The sequence below is a fragment of the Lissotriton vulgaris genome, chromosome 4_1 (genome assembly GCF_964263255.1).
Source record: "Lissotriton vulgaris chromosome 4_1, aLisVul1.2, whole genome shotgun sequence".
NCBI classification, from domain to species: Eukaryota; Metazoa; Chordata; class Amphibia; order Caudata; family Salamandridae; genus Lissotriton; species Lissotriton vulgaris.
Window position 1 is genome coordinate 1,853,640,738 of NC_141691.1, and position 23,151 is coordinate 1,853,663,888.

The window sequence follows — 23,151 nt, forward strand, 5'->3', positions numbered from 1 at the left end:
GTAAATAACCCAATTACAAGTATAAGAGGAGATGTATGATCCGACATCGCAAACAGTTACACCGCGTGCTTTTACCACGCCGTTTCTACATCGCAATTGCTGTTATATTGCGTGTTTTTTCACTGCATACCATTTCAACTGCAATGTGTTTTTCCCCAATGGAAGATAGCATTCCTACATATTCGAATACATCGCGTTACCATTACAACGCATTTTTTTTGTTTTTTTGTCTCTATACCAGGCTGCAGGGAAACAATGTTTTTTTTTTCTCTAGCCTCCAGCCCATCCACCCCCCACCCCGCAAAAAGTTTCCTGCCACGCACATGTGGCAATTAGTATTGTATTAAGTTCAGTGTCCATAAAAGAAAGTGAACATGTGGCCTCTTATCATTCTCCTTTTGTGGTCTATTATTGCGATATTCAAGCTTACTATACATCAAATTATAAGCGCAGATACACACAAGATTGCAGGTGGTCTTAGCCATTTGTACAGTGCTCTTTACAATGTACCCTTGCACGTTCATTTATTAGGTCTCGCCTGTCGATGCGCATGCGCATCGAGCAAGGCGAGAGTATTGGCACTTATCCGCTCTTTATCCACACTGCAAGGAATCGTGGCGATTCCTTGCAGTGCACGAGAAATTTAAGCTCAATGCGCATGCGCATTGAGCTTAAATGCGCGTGCACATGCCCCCAGCCGCCTGCCTTGCCTACTCTCTCTCACAGCCTCCCCCAGCTCCGCCCCCTCACTACTTGATTGCACGGCCGCTAGGCCGTGCCTCCCCTACTCTCCTCCCCCCTCCTCCTCTCCTCCCCTGCCTGCCTGCCGCTAGGCCGTGCCTCCCCTACTCTCCTCCCCCCTCCTCCTCCTACTCTCCTCCCCTGCCTGCCTGCCGTGTCGCACCTCTCCCCTCTCCGCCCCCTCCCCTGCCCGCCCCCTCCCCTGCCCGCCGTGTTACGGTGAAAGGCTTGTTTCCGTTTGTCTCTCTCCTTTCAGGTATTCCCTTCCTGTATTCTTTTTCCTCGAGCTTTACAATATTTCTCCCAAGTGCCCCCACCTTCTACCTTTGTCCCTCAATTTAAACATTTTCCTTCGGCCTCCTTTTCAATTATGCTCCTCAATTTTCTGCCTTGAGGTTCAGTCGCCCCCTTCAATGGCCTTCCTCTCCTCGTCCTTCCTTCCTCTTGCCTCTCTCCTCCGTTCCCGGTTCCCACGCTGCCTGTCCCTGCCTCCTGCCTGTCTTTGGGGTCTGCATGCCTCTCCTGTCTGACAGGGCGGCTGGAACTAGAAGGTCAGTGTGGATTAAGGAACAGCTGGTGTGTGCGCAAACAGCACTCGGCCTCTTCACCACCCACCTCCGTGTTCAGGCTCACTGGGGCTGCAGTGCAAATCTGGGGAGAAACTCAGCGAGCACGTTCAGAGTGCCGCACGTGCTGTGCACAATTGCGAGAGACAAGGGGAGCGTCACACTCAGTTTTGCAATGTTACCGGTTTTCTGGATGACAATAAAATGATTAAGCCAGATTAAGCCATTTTAGATGCCTCGATTTCCTTTGTTGATTAAGCCTGAGAGGCTTAGCCTCAACCAGAGGGGTTGTTGAGACTTCACACACTGTAGGACCTGTGGTTTTAGACACAAATGTCGAGTTTTGGTTCCTCTCTGTACTGCCGGACTTAGGCAACACCCAGCTCAATGCAATGCTAGTTCAAGCATGTGATGTGGTCTAGGGGTGGGGTTGATGGCTTCTAATGGTGTGTTATCCGATGGCCCGGTTTCTAATCCTGGCTTCTCTATTCAAGCACATTGTGTGATTCTGAACAATTCATTTTTTTTCTCTAAATGATTAAATTCCGCAATTTTTTTACTTTGCCTCGGTGACCCGGGCCCAGGTCTCCCTCTTCTGGAGCTGCTCTGCGTGGTCTCCCTCCTCTTGATCTGCTCTGCGTGGTCTCCCTCCTCTGGCGCTGCTCTGCGTGGTCTCCCTCCTCTGGAGCTGCTCTGCATGGTCTCCCTCCTCTGGAGCTGCTCTCCGTGGTCTCCTCTAGAGCTGCTCTCCCTGACCCAGGTCTCCCTCCTCTGGAGCTGCTCTCCGTGGTCTCCCTCCTCTGGAGCAGCTCTCCGTGGTCTCCCCTAGAGCTGCTCCCCCTGGCCCAGGTCTCCCTCCTCTGGAGCTGCTCTCCGTGGTCTCCCTCCTCTGGAGCTGCTGTCCGTGGTCTCCCTCCTCTGGAGCTGCTCTCCGTTGTCTCCCCTAGAGCTGCTCTCCCTGGCCCAAGTCTCCCTCCTCTGGAGCTGCTCTCCGTGGTCTCCCTCCTCTGGAGCTGCTATGCGTGGTCTCCCTCCTCTGGAGCTGCTCTGCGTGGTCTCCCTCCTCTTGAGCTCCTATCCGTGGTCTCCCTCCTCTGGAGCTGCTCTGCGTGGTCTCCCTCCTCTGGAGCTGCTCTCCGTGGTCTCCCTCCTCTGGAGCTGATCTGCGTGGTCTCCCTCCTCTGGAGCTGATCTGCGTGGTCTCCCTCCTCTTGAGCTCCTATCCGTGGTCTCCCTCCTCTGGAGCTGCTCTGCGTGGTCTCCATCCTCTGGAGCTGCTCTGCGTGGTCTCCGCTAGAGCTGCTCTCCCTGACCCAGGTCTCCCTCCTCTGAAGCTGTTGTCCGTGGTCTCCCTCCTCTGGAGCTGCTCTCCGTGGTCTCCCCTGAGCTGCTCTCCCTGGCCCAAGTCTCCCTCCTCTGGAGCTGCTCTCCGTGGTCTCCCTCCTCTGGAGCTGCTCTCCGTGGTCCCCCTCCTCTGGAGCTGCTCTCCGTGGTCCCCCTCCTCTGGAGCTGCTCTCCGTGGTCTCCCTCCTCTGGCGCTGCTCTGCGTGGTCTCCCTCCTCTGGAGCTGCTCTGCATGGTCTCCCTCCTCTGGAGCTGCTCTCCGTGGTCTCCTCTAGAGCTGCTCTCCCTGACTCAGGTCTCCCTCCTCTGGAGCTGCTCTCCGTGGTCTCCCTCCTCTGGAGCTGCTCTGCGTGGTCTCCACTAGAGCTGCTCTCCCTGACCCAGGTCTCCCTCCTCTGAAGCTGTTGTCCGTGGTCTCCCTCCTCTGGAGCTGCTCTCCGTGGTCTCCCCTGAGCTGCTCTCCCTGGCCCAAGTCTCCCTCCTCTGAAGCTGCTCTCCGTGGTCTCCCTCCTCTGGAGCTGCTCTCCGTGGTCTCCCTCCTCTGGAGCTGCTCTCCGTGGTCTCCCTCCTCTGGAGTTGCTCTCTGTGGTCCCCCTCCTCTGGAGCTGCTCTGCGTGGTCTCCCTCCTCTGGCGCTGCTCTGCGTGGTCTCCCTCCTCTGGAGCTGCTCTGCATGGTCTCCCTCCTCTGGAGCTGCTCTCCGTGGTCTCCTCTAGAGCTGCTCTCCCTGACCCAGGTCTCCCTCCTCTGGAGCTGCTCTCGGTGGTCTCCCTCCTCTGGAGCAGCTCTCCGTGGTCTCCCCTAGAGCTGCTCCCCCTGGCCCAGGTCTCCCTCCTCTGGAGCTGCTCTCCGTGGTCTCCCTCCTCTGGAGCTGCTGTCCGTGGTCTCCCTCCTCTGGAGCTGCTCTCCGTGGTCTCCCCTAGAGCTGCTCTCCCTGGCCCAAGTCTCCCTCCTCTGGAGCTGCTCTCCGTGGTCTCCCTCCTCTGGAGCTGCTCTGCGTGGTCTCCCTCCTCTGGAGCTGCTCTGCGTGGTCTCCCTCCTCTTGAGCTCCTATCCGTGGTCTCCCTCCTCTGGAGCTGCTCTGCGTGGTCTCCCTCCTCTGGAGCTGCTCTCCGTGGTCTCCCTCCTCTGGAGCTGATCTGCGTGGTCTCCCTCCTCTGGAGCTGATCTGCGTGGTCTCCCTCCTCTTGAGCTCCTATCCGTGGTCTCCCTCCTCTGGAGCTGCTCTGCGTGGTCTCCATCCTCTGGAGCTACTCTGCGTGGTCTCCGCTAGAGCTGCTCTCCCTGACCCAGGTCTCCCTCCTCTGAAGCTGTTGTCCGTGGTCTCCCTCCTCTGGAGCTGCTCTCCGTGGTCTCCCCTGAGCTGCTCTCCCTGGCCCAAGTCTCCCTCCTCTGGAGCTGCTCTCCGTGGTCTCCCTCCTCTGGAGCTGCTCTCTGTGGTCCCCCTCCTCTGGAGCTGCTCTCCGTGGTCTCCCTCCTCTGGAGCTGCTCTGCGTGGTCTCCCTCCTCTGGAGATGCTATCCGTGGTCTCCCTCCTCTGGAGCTGCTCTGCGTGGTCTCCCTCCTCTTGAGCTCCTATCCGTGGTCTCCCTCCTCTGGAGCTGCTCTGCGTGGTCTCCCTCCTCTGGAGCTGCTCTGCGTGGTCTCCGCTAGAGCTGCTTTCCCTGACCCAGGTCTCCCTCCTCTGGAGCTGCTCTGCATGGTCTCCCTCCTCTGGAGCTGCTCTCCGTGGTCTCCCCTAGAGCTGCTCTCCCTGGCCCAAGTCTCCCTCCTCTGGAGCTGCTCTCCGTGGTCTCCCTCCTCTGGAGCTGCTCTGCGTAGTCTCCCTCCTCTGGAGCTGCTCTGCGTAGTCTCCCTCCTCTGGAGCTGCTCTGCGTGGTCTCCCTCCTCTGGAGCTGCTCTGCGTGGTCTCCGCTAGAGCTGCTCTCCCTGGCCCAGGTCTCCCTCCTCTGGAGCTGCTCTGCGTGGTCTACCTCCTCTGGAGCTGCTCTCCGTGGTCTCCCTCCTATGGAGCTGCTCTCCGTGGTCTCCCTCCTCTGGAGCTGCTCTGCGTGGTCTCCCTCCTCTTGAGCTCCTATCCGTGGTCTCCCTCCTCTGGAGCTGCTCTGCGTGGTCTCCCTCCTCTGGAGCTGCTCTGCGTGGTCTCCGCTAGAGCTGCTTTCCCTGACCCAGGTCTCCCTCCTCTGGAGCTGCTCTGCATGGTCTCCCTCCTCTGGAGCTGCTCTCCGTGGTCTCCCCTAGAGCTGCTCTCCCTGGCCCAAGTCTCCCTCCTCTGGAGCTGCTCTCCGTGGTCTCCCTCCTCTGGAGCTGCTCTGCGTGGTCTCCCTCCTCTGGAGCTGCTCTGCGTAGTCTCCCTCCTCTGGAGCTGCTCTGCGTAGTCTCCCTCCTCTGGAGCTGCTCTGCGTGGTCTCCCTCCTCTGGAGCTGCTCTGCGTGGTCTCCGCTAGAGCTGCTCTCCCTGGCCCAGGTCTCCCTCCTCTGGAGCTGCTCTGCGTGGTCTACCTCCTCTGGAGCTGCTCTCCGTGGTCTCCCTCCTATGGAGCTGCTCTCCGTGGTCTCCCTCCTCTGGAGCTGCTCTGCGCGGTCTCCGCTAGAGCTGCTCTCCCTGGCCCAGGTCTCCCTCCTCTGGATCTGCTCCTCCTGGTGCATCGGAGCTCCTCTCCCTGACCCAGGTCTCTCTCTGGAGCTGCTCTCTGTGGTCTCCCTCCTCTGGAGCGGTCTCCCTCACCCCGTTCTGCTGTCAGGAGGATGACGATCAAGTTGGACTTCGAAGAGTGTCTGAAGGACTCGCCCAGATTCAGGTAAGAACCGAACGAAGACCTGTGGTGCCACCGAGCTGCACCCTGCTCTGTGCCCTGCTGCCAGCTCTGTGCCCTTCTGCCAGCTCTGTGACTTACTCTGTGTGCCCTACTGCCTCCCTAGAAGTTCTGCTCAGCGCGTAACAAAGGCTGGTGCAGCAGGTGCAGTGGCACCGGGGCCTTGACAATGGCGTATTTTATAACCGTAACAGCAGCTCACAGGGCACTTTATTTGCTTGCGCCAGGGCAACGGCTCCCCTGATACCCCACTGAGTCCCAGCTGGGTACAGATGCCCCCGAACTGACACCGCTGCCCCAGTTAACCGCAGTTGAACCTCTCACCCCCTCCTCCCGACCTCTTAACTTGCCCCTGGATCTTGCTAGTCTCAGACCTGACCCAGTTAACCCAAGGCCTGGCCTGCTGCCACTGAACTTCATTCGCCCTGTTGCCCCTGTTTTTAAATTAAACCCTGTACTTGCCGATCGATTCCAGGAGCAGGGTTTGAATCTGCCACAATTACTGTGCATATACTCATTTGACGACGACATGTACCATAATGCAACGGGGCATGTTACGTCCAAAACTTGTGCGCGTAACCGGACGCTTCTGGGCAGGGAGACACGAGTGAACTGGATGGTGAAAGGGCCCTCTGAAGTATTCAAATACCTTTATTAAGGCATGGGAAAGCCTCAAAAGTGGTGCGTGTGTCTGTGGATCACCCAACTCTGCCTGTGGCCACCTGGATGGTGAAAGGGCCCTCTGAAGTATTCAAATACCTTTATTAAGGCATGGGAAAGCCTCAAAAGTGGTGCGTGTGTCTGTGGATCACCCAACTCTGCCTGTGGCCACCTGGATGGTGAAAGGGCACTCTGAAGTATTCAAATTAATTTCTTCCATGACAGTGTGTTATTACTGAACAACTTCAACGAACAGAATGTGAGTGAGTGGCGAATATATGACGTTACAATGCAAACATTTACAATGCATGCCTTTACAACACAGATTTTACATTGCAACATCCATTACAACGCATGCCAGTAGAACGCATACCATTACCTCATCGTCCCTCCCTCGCTTCCCTTCCTTACGAAATTGAGGCATCCCTGCCTCACCAGACACCCGTACCCACGTGATTTGTCACGTGGGGACTATATATAGCCCCCAGCCCCCTCATACCTCCTGTTTTTTTCTGTCTCACCTCTGTGAGACGCGCGTCCCACGCGCTGGCCGTTCTGCGGAGCTGCGGTCATTTTCTCTTTCTTGAGGGCTTCTCCCTCACTTGCTATCGCCATCCTGGGTCTGGCGGCGCCGTCCTGGTGTATGCGAGCCTTCCCCACCGCATTAGGTGTTTTGCGGTGCACTTCTCGGCGGCTGGACGGTCGGGTTCCGGGTGACGGAGTCACCGGCCCTGAGTGGCTGGGGCTGTGGTTCCGGTTCAGATGGCCGGAATGGTGGCGGCGGCTGGCGGATATGCTGTGGCTTCTCGGCTGGCTGTTTCCGATGCTCCTATGCGGTAGGGGCCTCGTTTGAGGTCGTTTTTTATACATTTTTATGTTTTTGGTGATTGGATTTCATTGTCTGCGAGGCTTCTTTATTGGTTGCCTCGTGTGTCCTTTTATTCTATTGGGTTTCTCCCGGCTGGGGCTGTGTTTCACATTATTTAAGGGCTTGCCTCGGCTTTCTACCCTGTCAGTTTCACTATGGCTAAACGGACTTCGAAGCGCTTGAGGGTTTTGTCCTCCTCTGATGAGGATGGTGAGGTGCCTGTCCCGGCTCGTAGGACCAGGTCCCAGGGTCCGGTGGATTCTTCTGCCCTCCTGTCTGCTTCTGAGGTGCAGTCCATGATTGAGGCTGCTGTGTCTCGTGCTTTGGAGGCGAGGGGTGCTAAGCCACGACGCAGGTCTTCTCGTGTTGCGGGGGGTCCGGTGGACTCTCCCTCTGAGGACTCGTCTTCTTCTTCTTCGGACTCTGCCATGCCTTCTACGTCTTCGGGGAAGTTTGTGCGTAGGGAGGAGGTGCCTGCTATTCTCCAGCACATCAGGGAGAACTTGGGGTTTTCTCCTTTTGCTGCTCCCATGGGGTCCGAGGACATTTTTCCCCAATATGTTAAGCCTCCTGTACTCTCTATGCCCTTTCATGGTCGCATCAAAGACTTGATTTCGGGGGAATGGCGAGACCTTGAGCGCTCCTCTGTTCCTCGCTTTTTGCAGAAGCTTTATTCCCTGGAGGAAGGGGAGGTCTCTCTTCCTCACTCTGTGAAGGTGGATGCCATGTTGGCCACTCTTATTGGGCGCACTTCTATTAATCCTGAGGATTGTTCGCCTTCGGATGCCATGGATAAAAAGGTGGATGGTGCGCTGAAGAAGGCCTTTTCCGCTGGGAATTTGTCTTTACGTGCTGGTATCTACTCAGCGTATGCGGCGCAATCTTTGGTGTCTGACTTTGGCAAGCTGGCCACGGCTGTTCAGGAGGAGTCGGACTGCTCTGGCTTGCTTGTCCACATGGAGCAGCAGGCTAAGTTCTTGGCTGACGTCTCTTCAGATGTTCTTCGCTCTGCGGCCATGACCTCTGGCTCCTTGGTTTTGGCTCGTCGGAACTTGTGGATGCGTGACTGGAAGGCTGATTCTTCGGGGAAGTCCTCACTCCTTAAGATTCCCTTTGATGGCAAGTTGCTCTTTGGTGACCAGCTGGATAGTATGGTCACTAAGGCGTTCAAGGACCGTAAGCATGCTCTGCCTTACAAGGGCAAGGCGTCTTCCTCTGGTTCTCGCCGTTTTTGGAATCCTGCTCCTTCCTCCTCTGCGTCTTTTCAGTCTTCCCGCCAGTCCTCCAGGAACTTTTCTGCTCGTCAACGCCATTTCAGGCCCAGGAAATCTTCGGCCTTGCCTGGTCCCAAGCTTCCGGCTGATACCTTCAAGAGGAAGTCCTGACGTCGACTGTGTTTCGCCCTCGGGTCCTGTGGGCGGAAGGCTGATGTCTTTCCTGGACGCTTGGCAGCTGGATGTAAGGGATCGCTGGGCATTGACTACTGTCAGGAGAGGCTATATTATCGACTTTGTCGCCGTTCCGCCCGGCTGGAGCACCATCCTTACTCCTATCCCCAGGTCTCCATCCAAGAGGGAGGCTCTACTGGAAGGGGTTCGGGATCTTCTGTCAAAGAAGGCGATTGTTCCGGTCCCGCTGGCGCAGCGAGGTCTGGGATGTTATTCCATTTTTTTCTGGTCCAGAAGGTGTCAGGGGGATTCCGGCCGGTTCTGGACCTGAAGAGGGTGAATGGTTGGGTTTGGACCGTTCACTTCAAGATGGTGACTTTGCAGTCCATCATTCCGTTGGTGGGGGTCCGGGACTTCATGACGTCTATCGATTTACAGGACGCCTACCTTCACGTTCCTGTGGCTCGGACTCATCAGCAGTTTCTTCGCTTTGCAGTTGGCGGCTTCCACTTCCAGTTTGCGGTTTTGCCATTCGGGCTGAAGTCCGCCCCTCGGGTCTTCACCAAGCTCTTGGCCCCCTTGGTGGCCCTGGTCCACTTTCAGGGGATATTTTTACATCCTTATCTGGACGACTGGCTGGTTCATGCTCCCTCTTTCCAGTTGACTGTCGCTCACACAGACTTGGTGCTGGCCGTTTTGAGGGGGCACGGCTTTCTTGTCAATCTGGGCAAGTCGTTTCTTGTTCCTTCCCAGGATCGTCTCTTCATTGGGGCCAGGTTTCGGACAGATTTGGGAGTGGTCACTCTGCCCGAGGCTCGGGTGGTCAGGATTCAGTCTCACATCCTGTCTCTGCTGTCCGGTCCGGTGCAGGTGGCGGCACGTTGGCTGCAGGTCCAGGGGGATATGGCTGCCACGGTGTTTCTGGTTCCTTGGGCCAGATTTCATTTACACACTCTGTTGGCTCATGTTCTGGCGCATTGGTCTCCCCATTGCCTTCCCCTCTCTTCTCCGATCCCGGTTTCCCCTCAGATCAGGTCTTCTCTGGGTTGGTGGCTGGTTCGGGATCATTTGCTGAAGGGTGTCTCTCTCTCTCCTCCGGCTCCGGTGACGACCGATGCCAGCCTCTCGGGTTGGGGGGCCTGGCTGGGGGTTCATCAGTCCAGGGGCTTCTGGTCTCCCGCTCAGAGCAGGATGTCATCGAACTGGAGGGAGTTGGAGGCTGTCCGTCTGGCTCTGTTGGCCTTCTCCCAGTTTCTGCTGGGTTCCGTGGTCCTGGTCAGGACGGACAACGTCACGGCCATGGCTTACGTCAACAGGCAGGGGGGGACGAGGTCCTCTTCTCTGTCCCTTGTGGCGAGGCGGTTGTTTGTTTGGGCGGAGTCTCATCTGTTGGCTCTCTCGGCGATCCATATTCGGGGGGTGTCCAATTCCCGGGCGGATGCCCTCAGCAGGGCCATTCCGTCGTCTGTGGATTTCTGCCTTCGTCGGGAGTTGTTTGTGGCTCCGACGTTGCGTTGGGGGGTTCCGGTGGTGGACCTCTTTGCGGATGTGGGAAATGCCTTGGTGTCCCGGTTTGTCTCCCGCTGTCGGGAGGGGTCGGCCTGGGCGGTGGATGCTCTCTCTTGCCCTTGGCCCCGCGGGCTTCTGAATGCGTTTCCTCCTTTCCCCCTTCTTCTCCGCTTCCTGCTGAGGGTCCGGTCCTCGGGGGCTTCTGTGATTCTGGTGGCTCCGGCGTGGCCTCGTGCCTCCTGGTTTCCTCTCCTGGTGGAGTTGAGGTCGGAGGTGGAGTGGTTGCTGCCTCTGTCTCCTCCCCCTTTGGTCTTCCCGGCGTTTCAACAGGATGTTCTGGGCCGGATGCGCTTGGCGGCTTGGAGGTTGAACGCCTAGGTCTTCTGCGACGTGGGGTTCCGGCTGGTTTGACCTCTACTCTGCAGGCGGCTAGACGCGCTTCGACCAACAAGTCTTACCTACGGCTCTGGCGTTCTTTCAGTCGGTGGTGTCTTGTCAAAGGTTTGGACCCCTCTTCCTCTTCTTTGTTTGAGGTGATGCTGTTTCTTCAGGAGGGTGCTTCCTTGTGCTTGAAGGTGTCTTCCCTTCGTTTGCAGTGGGCTGCGATTCTGGCGTTTAGGAGCTCTTGGGGTAATCTCTCGGATTCTGAGGGGTTGGTCAGTCGCCTTTTTAAGGGTTTGAGTAACGTTCTTCCTGCCCCTCGGTGGCATTTTCCGACCTGGGATCTTTCTCTGGTCTTGGACGCCTTGATGTCATCTCCCTTTGAGCCGTTGGTTTCTGTGGATCTGCGCCTGTTGTCCTTCAAGACTTTCTTTTTGGTGGCCATTTCATCTGCTCGCCGCCTGAGTGAACTGGGGGCTCTTTCTTCCAAACACCCTTTTTGTCGGGTTTTTGATGACAGGATCGTGTTGCGACCTATTCTTTCCTTTCGTCCTAAGGTGGACTCAATTCCACAGGGATCAGGAGTTGGTTCTTCCTTCCTTTTTTGGTTCCCCGTCCTCGGAGTCTGAGGTGCGGCTTCACTCTTTGGATGTTAGGAGGGCTCTCCTGGTCTATTTGGAGCGGGTCGCTCCTTTCCGTCTCTCAGATTCCCTTTTTGTTAATTTTGGTCCTGTGAATAGGGGTTTGCGTCCTTCTACTCCTTCCTTGAGTCGTTGGGTTCGTTCTCTGATTTCTTTGGCGTACAAAGAGGGGGGGCACCTTTCTCCTTTGGGGGTTCAGGGTTGTTCCACTCGCTCCATGGCTGCTTCCTGTGCGGAGGTCCAAGGGGCTTCCATTTCAGAGATCTGCCGGGCTGCCACCTGGGCTTCCCCGCTGACCTTTGCCTCTCATTACAGGATTGGCCAGGAGATTGACTGTACTGATGTGTTTGGACACAGGGTTCTTTCCACTATGATTCCTGAATAGTGATTTTTCCCCTGGTCTTCTGTGTTTTTTAATAAACCTGTTTTTTGCATACCTTCTTTGGTTGTCCTGTTTGGCTTTGTACATCTCAATTTCGTAAGGAAGGGAAGCGAGGGAGGGACGATGAGGTAATGCTTCAATTACTTACCGGTAATTGCATTACTCTGAGTCCTACTCCCTCGCTTCCCTTACTTACATCCCTCCCTCCCTCCCTGATGGTCCAGGCCAACCTTTTGGTATGGTTTCGATCTGTGTGGTATTACAGGAGGTATGAGGGGGCTGGGGGCTATATATAGTCCCCACGTGACAAATCACGTGGGTACGGGTGTCTGGTGAGGCAGGGATGCCTCAATTTCGTAAGTAAGGGAAGCGAGGGAGTAGGACTCAGAGTAATGCAATTACCGGTAAGTAATTGAAGCATTACATCACATAATTTTTGGGGGTAACAGTATGGTAAGTGTTGGACAGTGTAGGGCTAAACACTACTATTCCCACTCCAGTGAGTGCAACAGTAGGTAAGTGTTGGATAGTGTATGGGTAAAAACTATGCGTTGTAATGGCATGCGTTATAGTGACATGCGCAGTAACGGCTGCATTGTTTTTGCATGAAATGTAAAGGATGTTGTGATGTAATGACTGTGTTGTAAAGGTAGTGGGTTGTAATGACTGTGTTGTAAAGGTTGTTTCCCATGAGTGGCTGCTGTTTGCGTAATGTGCGAATTATTGCTTATTTTAAGTGCAAAATTCGTCTTCTCAACCATTTTGGACGTTTCATACAAAAACAGTGTGAAATTCTGGGTTTGCATAATCTTGTGTAATTTTCCCCAACATGTGCTTAAGAATACAAAAGAAAATGTGTTGAATTTTGCACACATCTAATTCAAAGATTCTTGAAGTCACATGTCTTAGTTTTAGTCCCTCCGAATATTTTCTGGTACATTTGTGCACAGAGGCCACTTTCTGTACACTGTTTATTTTCTCTGATTCCAAACCATAAAAAGTTTTACCTTTAATATTTTAACAGTTATATTTCCCTATCCTCACCCTTGAAAAAGTCCAACAGTAGCGCTACAGTTGAAAAATATGCATTTGTTTCTGAGTTTTGAGTGCATTAGTCCTTAAATCGGTAACCACTATCCCTCTCTCTCCCTAGAAGAATGCTTGAAACAACTGAATGCAGTTTGGTTCCCAAAGCAATGGATAGAATGACAAGATTTCAAAAACATAGGACAAGATGTACTAAACCCATTCATAATCCAGAGATGTGCAATTTACACAATGAGTGGTTTGTATATGGAATGCAATTTTTGATATAAAATGCTAAGTAATAGGCCACTTCAACAATTGAACATATTGGGGGTGGGGAGTCATTGTCTAATGATTAATAATTAATCAGGTCGTAATATGTGATTCTCATTATTTGCTGGAAATACATGATGACACTCATCGAGGCACGGTAGACCTGTGTTGATGCATTTGCCTTGCAATAATAAACCTTTAAAAAAAAAAAAACTAAATGTACATTAAAGGCACAGGCACTGCTTTAAAAACACAAAATCACGTTTGGGAAGATATCATGGGGAGCAGTCAGTAGTCGTCTGTACTAGCAACCGCTCTCAATCCTAAGTGGATAGGCAGCACGGGGGAATATCTAAAAAAAAAACATGGAAAAAATAATGGAAAAAAAAAAATTCAAGAGTACTTACATGCTGCTGCCTTGCTCCTCTGAACCTGTCCCAATGCTCACCTCCCAGACGTCCACGAACTGGTGCACACTGCACAGGCTCCTAGATGACACTGCTCTCATGCTGGGAATACTATTACCCAGGATGACAGAAGCTCTGGAATTGGTCTTAGCGGGCTGGTTTGACACTCAGACAGGGCCTGGGAGCCTATGTCAGTTTCCACCCGGCTATGCCACACAGCTCGGGTTGGAGAAATGCTAAGTGCACATGTTGATTTGGACTTACTAAGACATCCAGCCAAGCTGACATGCGCACTTACAGTGCCCACCACTCCTTCTCCCTGCTGCTAACTCACGCTGCAATGGCCCTGCCCTGGCCCTAAGGCTCGGACGGCTCTGTGAAAAACCGAATGATAATAAAATGATTTTATTATCATTTTATTTCCATGTTAGCATCTCCTGACTGTCAGTAGTGGGGCGAAGCTCCTCCGCCATAATGGAGGATTCGCCGCTGGTCATCTGGCTACCAACTGGTAAGCATCCCCTTTGTAAATTGATTACCACCAAAACCCAAAGGCTGGCAACTAATGAATGGTTTGTGACTGAAATTTGATACATTCCTTTCCAAAGTGCATATAGTATGAGGGAAACCCCTTCCAACCCTCCCACAATCAATTTGGAAACGGCCACAAAATACTCTTACGAGTCAGAAAGGCTTTGTACTTTATGAAAAGCTCTGTCATTGCAAACCCTGCGATTTTGCAGATCACACAATTTGCGAACACGGAAGGGCTTTCTTTGTACAAGGGCACATTTTCCGAAAAGAAGATAATTGCACACACTTAAAATGAAGCTTTACCTTTTCTGCAAGCCAACCAAGATGCTTAATGTCACGGCTCCCAGCAATCCCGGATTTGCCCAGCTGGTCTTTGACTTCAGTTATCACCCTAGTAATGAGGTCGTTCACATTTGAATGAATAGCATTGAACCAGGAATGGGCTGTGGCCGGATCTTTACTCCTGAGGACCACCGTATGTTTGGCATCAGGTGAGTGAAGTTCTAGGTGTCTGGAAATTAAAGAAATGGAAGGATTTTAGAAGGGCAAATCAAGAATAACCATTGTAGCAGCTTGCTCCAAAAATTAATACAACATAATGTTTAAAAAAAAAAAACAAAAAACAAGCATTGGCAAAGCTAACAGGTCTCGCCTTTGGGACTTCCCGTTGGCGATGCAGTACACCATGAGCATGGTGCTATTCAGCATGGACCCAAGGAAAAAAGTACCAAAAAAAGTGCAATTACATTGCTGCAGTAGTCATGTTATTTTGTAGGTACGCTCATGTGTCATTCAAAGGAAGTTTGAAGGGTAGCAAAAGAGGGAGAGTTTGAAACATGTCGGACGCTGTAAAACCAAATGCAGGGATGGGTATTTGGTGGAGAGAGAAGCTCACACAAGGGGGAGAACAGGAAAACACATGCTCTTTCAAGGAGTGTTTAAGCAAAACGGACACAGCAGTTCCCTAAAAGTGAGCAGGAAAGAATAGAAGCCAGTCAGAGTGTAATGAGACTATGCTCCAAAAGAGGGACAAACACAAGATGGACAAGCTGGTAAAAGAAAGCTATTGGATAAAAATCAAAAATATGAGATTAACGATAAAACCAACTCATTGTAAACAAGGGGTGGGCTATAAGCCCCTGCAGGTTCTTGGAAAGCTCACAATCGGTCCTATGCAATCAGACTGCTTCTTCTGGTAAAAACATCCATGAACATCCCAAAGGATTGATTTCTCCAACAATATGGACCAAGGTCTGCATGGTGCCAACTTACAAAAATGTCTTTAGCACAGGCCAAAAGACTGGTTATTAGGTTTTATGATCCAAAGACAAAAATGTACCATTATTCGTGACGAATGATGGGTCAACAGATGATCTGAATAAATATGCTTCATGTGGTTTATGCTACTCTTTTCGTCCTGTTTTATTATTGTTCTGGCTTTTTCTTTGTTCTCTTGTCTGATGACTCGTGTAATAAACAACCATGGTCCACCTTTGTGTCTGAATCCATTAGCTGAGAGACGTGTTCCATTATACAGGTATCTTCTGTAGGAGTTTGTAGCACACTGTTCTCTCTGGGCGTCCCCTCTTCTATGTGACCCAGAGGCCTTAGTAGTCCAACAGTGCAGCAAAGAGCTGAGGCGAAATTTGACGCTATGTGGTATACCCGTCACACTGCTTTGAAGCGTTCTGGCATCAGTATGAGGCCGCACTCCTGGCTCCCTGACTTCCATGAACACCTTCTCCCTTGGACTCTCACCGACACCTGAGTTCTTCTGATCCATGGTTCAACCAGACTGGCGAGGCCCCAGGGCTCCTGCACATTCTGGTTTCTCTTACCTCCAGGCTCCCAGAAATCCTCCTTTGCCTCAGTGCACCCATGCTTCGAATGACACCCCCCAACTCACTGTGCGATTCATCGTTCACAGGACAGCCGCCCCTAGGCCTACTTCGGGTTTGCCACTCCCTTTCTGCAGCTCCCACTGTCTGCAAGAGTCTCATTTCACTCCCTGCCTGCGAATGTCAAGCAAAGCATCCACCTTCCTATGCAAGACTATTTCAGTACAGGGTAAACACCATGAACCTTATTTACAGTTTGACAGACAGGATTCTCCATCACAAACGTGGTAGATGTCCTGTCCGCTGTATTACAAATGGATACTCAGTACGGGATATCTCCCACATTGGTGACCGAGTATCCCATCACCCAAACTCTAAATAAGGCCCTATGTCTCATCAAGTTTAAGCAGTCTACATCATAGACACAAACAGTGAACAGCACCAGCTCCTCATAAGCCAACTCCTCTCTGATAATACACTTCCAAACACCCACCGAGACCGACTCCCTACCATGGCACACCGCTCTCATGCTCCCTACAGTCCCTCTAGCTCTTCTATCCATCATTCCTTCCCATCTGAAATGCAGTGAATCTAGATCCCTCCAAAACCTCATCTATCCACACTGTCCTCTTCCGGGCAATGATCTAGCCTCCTATTTGTCCTCCATGATCACTCTCAACTAAACTACCCTGTGCATACGCCAGCCTCCCGTGTGCACTCCACCACTGCACAACCGACCAATCACCCAGCTTAGCAACTCATACTATGACATCACCAGATGACCTCATCCACATCCTCTTATGTTCTAACCACAGCACCCAATTGGATACCTACCGCAAACCAGATCAACCTCATCTCCATCACCATCCTTCGCAACCAGTTAGCCATCTTTGCCACAGTTAATCATCCCACAGGCCTGGTGACAATGTGGTTTGCCGGATCATCTTGGAATGGCGAATTCTCTTATTTTGCCAATTGATGCTTTACTGCTGCTTGTTTCTCCACTAGCTGCTTACCCATCGCCTTTCCGGAAGGCTCCACATAAAACTCGCTTATTGATCCAACCCCTTTCTTTTTCTTCACCTCACCTGGGGACATCATCTCATCATTTGGACCACGTGCCACCTGCTTGCCAGTAACAACCAAATAGGATTTGACTTTCTATTACCAGCAGCAAAAACAAGCATTGGAAATGCAATAGGGCGCGCATTAGGAAAGTTTGAGCTATTGGTCTTATAAATGAATTTTTTTTGTTTATGTGTTATTTTTTAAAATAGCTATATTAATAGCTTTGTCATTTACAAGGCCAATAGTTATAACTTTCGCAAATGTGACACCTATAGCATTTGTAATGCAACATGTTTTGTATTTACGTGACTTAGACCCATGGGCTTTTATATAACAGGCCATTGCATTAGGCAAGCAGTGATCCATGAAAAAAGATGATCATACAGGTACCCATGTATGCATCAGATAACACCAAGAGCCTCACATGCACCTCACTTACATGCAGGCACACATCACACCAGCCTGCTTTGTTGGCTCAGTGGGTTAATGCATCCACTGCAGGGGTCTATGTTTGACATGGTGGTCACAGGATCGAATCGAGGTGGGGCCCCAAAATCTTTCATCTTTTTAAGGCTGATTAAATAAATTGATAATCATTGAGTTGGCTAACAGTACACATTCGCCTTATAGGGTGAACGAGCACTTCACTAATACACAAGCAGGCTGGGATAGATGGACAGACAGCTGGATGCAGGCTTCGTGAAAGCCTAGGCTACGGTTAGTGGTGATGAACTGAAACAAGCTTTTCACTCTGGAATGGGGAATAACCACATGCAAACAGTGCTTGTGCCTCCATTCGTATGTGCCCTTACATGGTTCTAGGACATTTTCCCCTTGTACACTTCCCCAGGTTTTTCCTGGCAAAATGGGTGTGAGATGAAAGGAGAATGGTATACTCCTGTGTATGGAGAATGGTATACTCCGGTGTATGGAGAATGGTATACTCCGGTGTGTGGAGAATGGTATACTCCGGTGTGTGGAGAATGGTATACTCCGGTGTGTGGAGAATGGTATACTCCGGTGTGTGGAGAATGGTATGCTCCTGTGTGTGGAGTATGGTATACTCCTGTGTGTGAAGAATGGTATACTCCGGTGTGTGGAGAATGGTATACTCCGGTGTGTGGAGAATGGTATACTCCGGTGTGTGGAGAATGGTATGCTCCTGTGTGTGGAGTATGGTATACTCCTGTGTGTGAAGAATGGTATACTCCGGTGTGTGGAGAATGGTATACTCCGGTGTGTGGAGAATGGTATACTCCTGTGTGTGGAGAATGGTGTACTCCTGTGTGTGGAGAATGGTATACTCCTGTGTATGGAGAATGGTATACTCCTGTGTGTGGAGAATGGTATACTCCTGTGTATGGAGAATGGTATACTCCTGTGTATGGAGAATGGTATACTCCTGTGTGTGGAGAATGGTATACTCCTGTGTATGGAGAATGGTATACTCCTGTGTATGGAGAATGGTATACTCCTGTGTATGGAGAATGGTATACTCCTGTGTGTGGAGAATGGTATACTCCTGTGTAAGGAGAATGGTATACTCCTGTGTAAGGAGAATGGTATACTCCTGTGTATGGAGAATGGTATACTCCTGTGTATGGAGAATGGTATACTCCTGTGTATGGAGAATGGTATACTCCTGTGTAAGGAGAATGGTATACTCCTGTGTAAGGAGAATGGTATACTCCTGTGTATGTGTCCGGTCAGTCGGTAAAGGGTCAAACAAAACAGTAGTGGGACTGGGAGATAAAAAACAAAGGCTTCCGTGTGCTGTAAGCTGATTTGTTCTCGTACACATTGGTGATGACTGGAAATTATTAACATCTGGGTAACCTGTGAGATGACGCTCCAGTCAAGAGTCGGTGACGTCAGTCCACTTCCCAGGGGTTCAAAGCCTCTCCTGTTAAAGATCAGACCGTGAACGGGCCCTGTGACAGTGACTGTCTTCGAAATCACAGTTTAGTGCAACACGACCCGACTAAAGGCTGCAGTTACAGAACAGGGGACAGGTTTCCTGGCCTCTTATGTCTAAACATACAAGACTTTTCTTCCCTCCCCGTATTTTCTATAAAACCTCAATATTGACCCTCTACAAATTCAACTGGTCCATATTTTCAGATGGCCTCAAATTCGGAGTATTCAAGTTCAATCTGCAATAAAACAAAATACTTCAAACTGGGGCCACAGAAGAGAGATGTTCAGTGGTGAAACCAGAGTAAATCCATTTGCCTCGTTTTGCTGTTAGTGGAATTCGGAGCGAAACAAACAGAATTTGGTTCCTTCCGGGTCACAGAAGGGGGTTTGCACCAGAGCAAAAATGGAGGAAAATCATACATAGCACTGTTGTGTCCTAGCAGACACAGTCTAAGGGTTAAAAATGTAAGCCTACACTAAACACCCACCCACCACTGATGTCCCGAGGCACGTGACATCAGTCAATAAAAGGAGCCGAGCGCACGTGCTCGTGGCTCACTAACCCACTGTACATCTGGGGTCTGTGTCGCAATTCTTATGAGTATGTGGGCCTAGGGCCCCACGACTCAACAATGGCGACGAGGATGGGATTCTGACTCCACGCGACGCAGCCACTGCAAAAAAAGGGAGGAGAATGCTGCCCGTGTGAAGGGCACCCCCTGGTGAGGCGGCGCCGGCCGCCGAGTGGCCCGAGGGGTGTGTGCCATGCCCCGGGCCTAGCGTTGACGAAAAGCGGACCGTGCGTAGCCCACCCGCAACGGCCGTGACTGACCCCCACCGGAGCAGAGTGCTGACCGGGCGGAGCCTACTCGCCACGGCCGCGGCAGGAGAAGAGGCCCGTTGGCCGGAGGTGAGCCGGAGGGCTGTGAATGGCCCCCGGGGGCGCGCATGCCAGGAGCGACCCCCCTCTAATGACGGCATATCCGCGGTGCCCACCCGCATGGCCATGGTGCCTTGCCGCGTGCAATGCGGCCGACAATAAACTTTAAAGATAGCAGCGCCAGCGGAGCCCACCCGCGGCCTGCTTGAGGCGACCCCCGATGGACAATGATTTCACCAAGGCCAGCGGAGCCCACTCGCGGCCTGCCTGCAGCGTCTCTCCCGCCGCCCTGCGTGTGTGAAGTGCCGCGGGCGGAGAGAAGAAAGTGAAAGCAAGCGGGGCCGGACTACATTTGACACCGGCCGCCGCTGCCTGCCCCGAGAGAAAGAGTGAGGAGCGCTGTAATCTACTGCGGAGCCCACCCACGCAACAGGAGAGGCCGACCATGCTAGTGCCCACCTCGCAGGCTAAGAAGAGCAGTGTGCAGCGCGGAACTGCGGCGGCACGAACCCCCCCCACCCCTCCCCCCCCCCCCCTGGGCAGAGCGTGAGTAATGGAGCTACTGCAGCGAAGGGGGGAGGAGAGAAAAGGGCAGGGAGGACAAAAGAAGAGTGCCGCCAGCAAGCTCTCCATGTGAAGAGCCCGCAGAAGCCCCACAGGAGCAGTGAGCCCCCCCTCTTCCCCTGCAAGCACCAGCGCCAAAGGAGGACAATGAGGAGAGACTGCCCTCCCCCGGTCCACAACCGAGCCCCAACGTGAACAAATGAAAGGACTTACCTGCAGCCAGCAGTAACTCCAGCCTCCTACCCCTGCACACTCCATGGCCAAGGCAAGTTCAGCAAGCCCAAACAACATGGGAAGGAAAGTCACCAAGAGGAGGCAAGCTGTTGCTGAAGGGAATCCAGCCCACCCTGCCATCTAGTGGGCATTTTCAGGTATTGCACCACAAGAAGCACAGAATCAGCAAACAAGCACAATACAACACAAGGGAAAGCCTACAGAGGACAAGCCTACAGCGACGCGGACGTAGACAGAGACCCATCACCACTGCAGAAGTGACGCCTGTGGCCACAGGTGTTCATCGCAAAAGCAGGAGAAACAACAACCTCACGCTGGACGTCGAGGGAGAGTCAGAAACGTCTACCGCAAGCAGCAAGATCCAAAGGCAACCAATAGAAGAGCGCAAGTGTACCCCGGACGCGGACAGTACAGGACAGCGCCTAACAGCCACACCCAAAGCACCGGAAGACGTGCGAGGCAAGTACCCAAGTGTGAAGAAGAAAAGTGCGACACGCAAGTGAAAGAGCGACGATGCCAAAGAATCTAATGAACCGCAAGGAACAAGGCTACATTGAAGATGTATCACGACGGTACCAAGTGAAGCCAGAACTTGCCACTGCAGTGCACAGGGAAGAGTAACACAAATGTTACCCCGCAGCCAAAAGGAGGCAAAGCAACCAAGCACGGTGAACACCCCAAGAAGCCAAAGAGCCTCACCGGGAGCGAGCACGAGAAGTGCATCCACTGGAGAAGGTCCATGGAGCGGTGAAGTAACCCTCCGGAAAAAGCAGAGCACACGAAGAGCGCAAGCAAAACTGCGCCAACGTAAAAGCACTGCAGCAGAAGCACATGGCGATCCCAATGATCGCGGATAGCAAGAAGACTCACGAAGAGCAAGCGGTCCACCCCATCTGGTAGCAAAGAAGATCGGCCAAGAAGAAGAGGATGATCCGACAAGCCAGAGGGGCGTCCAAACAAAAGCCGATCACCAAGATGATCGCCCGTGAAGGTAAAAGAAGATAACCGACCTGCCAACAGGTCGCCGGAATACTGACCCGCCACAAAGGCTCAGCAAAGGTATTCTGTCAAGAAGTAAGGATGAAGATGTCGTGCCGTAAGACGTCCGTCAACTGAGAGATCGGGAGAATGTCCGAAAGAAGACCTGGAGAGACGGACGCAACACTTACAAGAAAAGAAGTAAAAAGAGGCAAGAGAGAAGATCGTAATGACCAATCCAGTCACCGAAGTGTGGAGAGAAGACTGTGTCCTAATGACAGGACAAGACCAGACGGAAACAGGCGGAGTGCACGCTGCTTGAAGAAGCCTGGTCAGCAAGACAAAGGAAGAAAGGTGACCGCACCGTGTTGCGAAAAGGAGAAGGGAGAATGAGTGGCACAACGCCATGGAGAAAAGAATGAAGGAAGAAGTAAGAAGTCATGTGGCACGACGCCAAGTACAACTTCTGGAAAAGGTGAGGAGAGGTGTGATAAGTCTACACACTTAAAAGAAGAAGAGGTGACACACCACAACACCGTGTACAGTGAACCACACGTCTAGGAGAACACTGAGAGCACCAAGAACAGGACAGCTACCCATTCACAAGACCCCGACGTCCCGTGGACGGTAGGAGAGCACAGGCCGGACCATTGGCAACACCCACCTTTGGGATTGAACGGAAGTCTGGAAGCGGAGGGAGCTCAGATGGCCTGAACAAGGAGAACTGACCAATCCCCACCAGCCCGTGGAGATCCAAGGGGCAAAGGCCTCAGGGACACCGGTGGCAGAGGGTCCCGACCCAAGAGATGGATCCATCGCCGTCTCACCTGCACGTCCCGGGGAGAAGAGGAACTTGTGCGCAAAGGAAGGAGTCAACAACTACCCTTCAGGTGGAGCTACGGACTTTGTGAGGTAGTACCCTCATCGTCTCCTCCATTCACACGCAGACTGTGGAGTTGGAGCAACGCTGTGGAATAATACCCGGCCTAGTGGAAACCTGACGCAAAGGCCCTCCGGTATATCTCGTGGCAGGAGAATACCAGCGAGAGGGGCATCCTAGTGAGAAGAATGTCCTTCAAACTCTATCCTTGCAATGTGAAGCCAAATTGCTGACAGTGAAGAAACCGACGGACCAGCAGAAGACAACGTCATCCTAGTCTAACATCTGGTCATCCTGTTTGACGTCATCCTCAAAAGCCAGATCTCAGTGGACTGACCAACACATGTCCACGGCGCAAGCGAAGAAGAGCACACCCACCGATAACCAGGACGTCAAGCCAAGAAGAAATAAAGCTTCAGCAGCAATTTCCACCGTCGTCATCAAGCAAGCAGCTGAAGAGACTCGATGTAGATTTGTAATTATTGTATATTTGTGTATTTCCTCCCACAGGTTCGGACTTTTGTTCTTCCTTAATTTTTATTAAAATTTGGGAGGAATGTTGTGTCCTAGCAGACACAGTCTAAGGGTTAAAAATGTAAGCCTACACTAAACACCCACCCACCACTGATGTCACGAGGCACGTGACATCAGTCAATAAAAGGAGCCGAGCGCACGTGCTCGTGGCTCACTAACCCACTGTACATCTGGTGTCTGTGTCGCAATTCTTATGAGTATGTGGGCCTAGGGCCCCACGACTCAACAAGCACGTGCACATCTTTGATCAACTCTCCATTGAGAAAGGAGATCAAACAGACTGCACTACTTTTGTCAGACATCTGACAAGAAACTAAACAACATGGCTTTGTCCAAAACAGACTTTCACGTTTCAGTTTCAAACAAGCATTTACAATGCAACGGTCTCGCCTTTGCAAAAGTTAGAGCTATTGGCATTGTAAATGACACATTTTTTATTTATGTGTTGGTTTTGAAAACAGATAAATAAATGGCATTGTCATTTACAATGCCAATAGCTTAATCTCTCGCAAATGCGAGACCTATTGCATTTGCACCCACACACACACACACAGAAACACACCCACACACACCCACACAGAGAGCCACACACACAGAGCCAGCCACACACACACACACACACACAGAGCCACACAGCCACACACACACACACACACAGAGCCACACACACACAACCCCACGCGCACACACACACACACACACAGCCACACACACACAGCCACAC

The 23,151-nt window shown here is 52.2% G+C and overlaps 1 protein-coding gene across 1 annotated transcript in view; it reads right to left on the reverse strand.

Annotated features, from left to right (window-relative positions):
* The window catches only part of SNTB1 (syntrophin beta 1), a 570,439-nt gene that overhangs the window by 130,438 nt on the left and 416,850 nt on the right, over positions 1-23,151 (reverse strand). Inside the window, exon 3 of the mRNA XM_086966166.1 lies at positions 13,838-14,045. Within this exon, the coding sequence (XP_086822292.1) occupies positions 13,838-14,045 (208 nt within the window). The remainder of the gene's footprint in view (positions 1-13,837; positions 14,046-23,151) is intronic.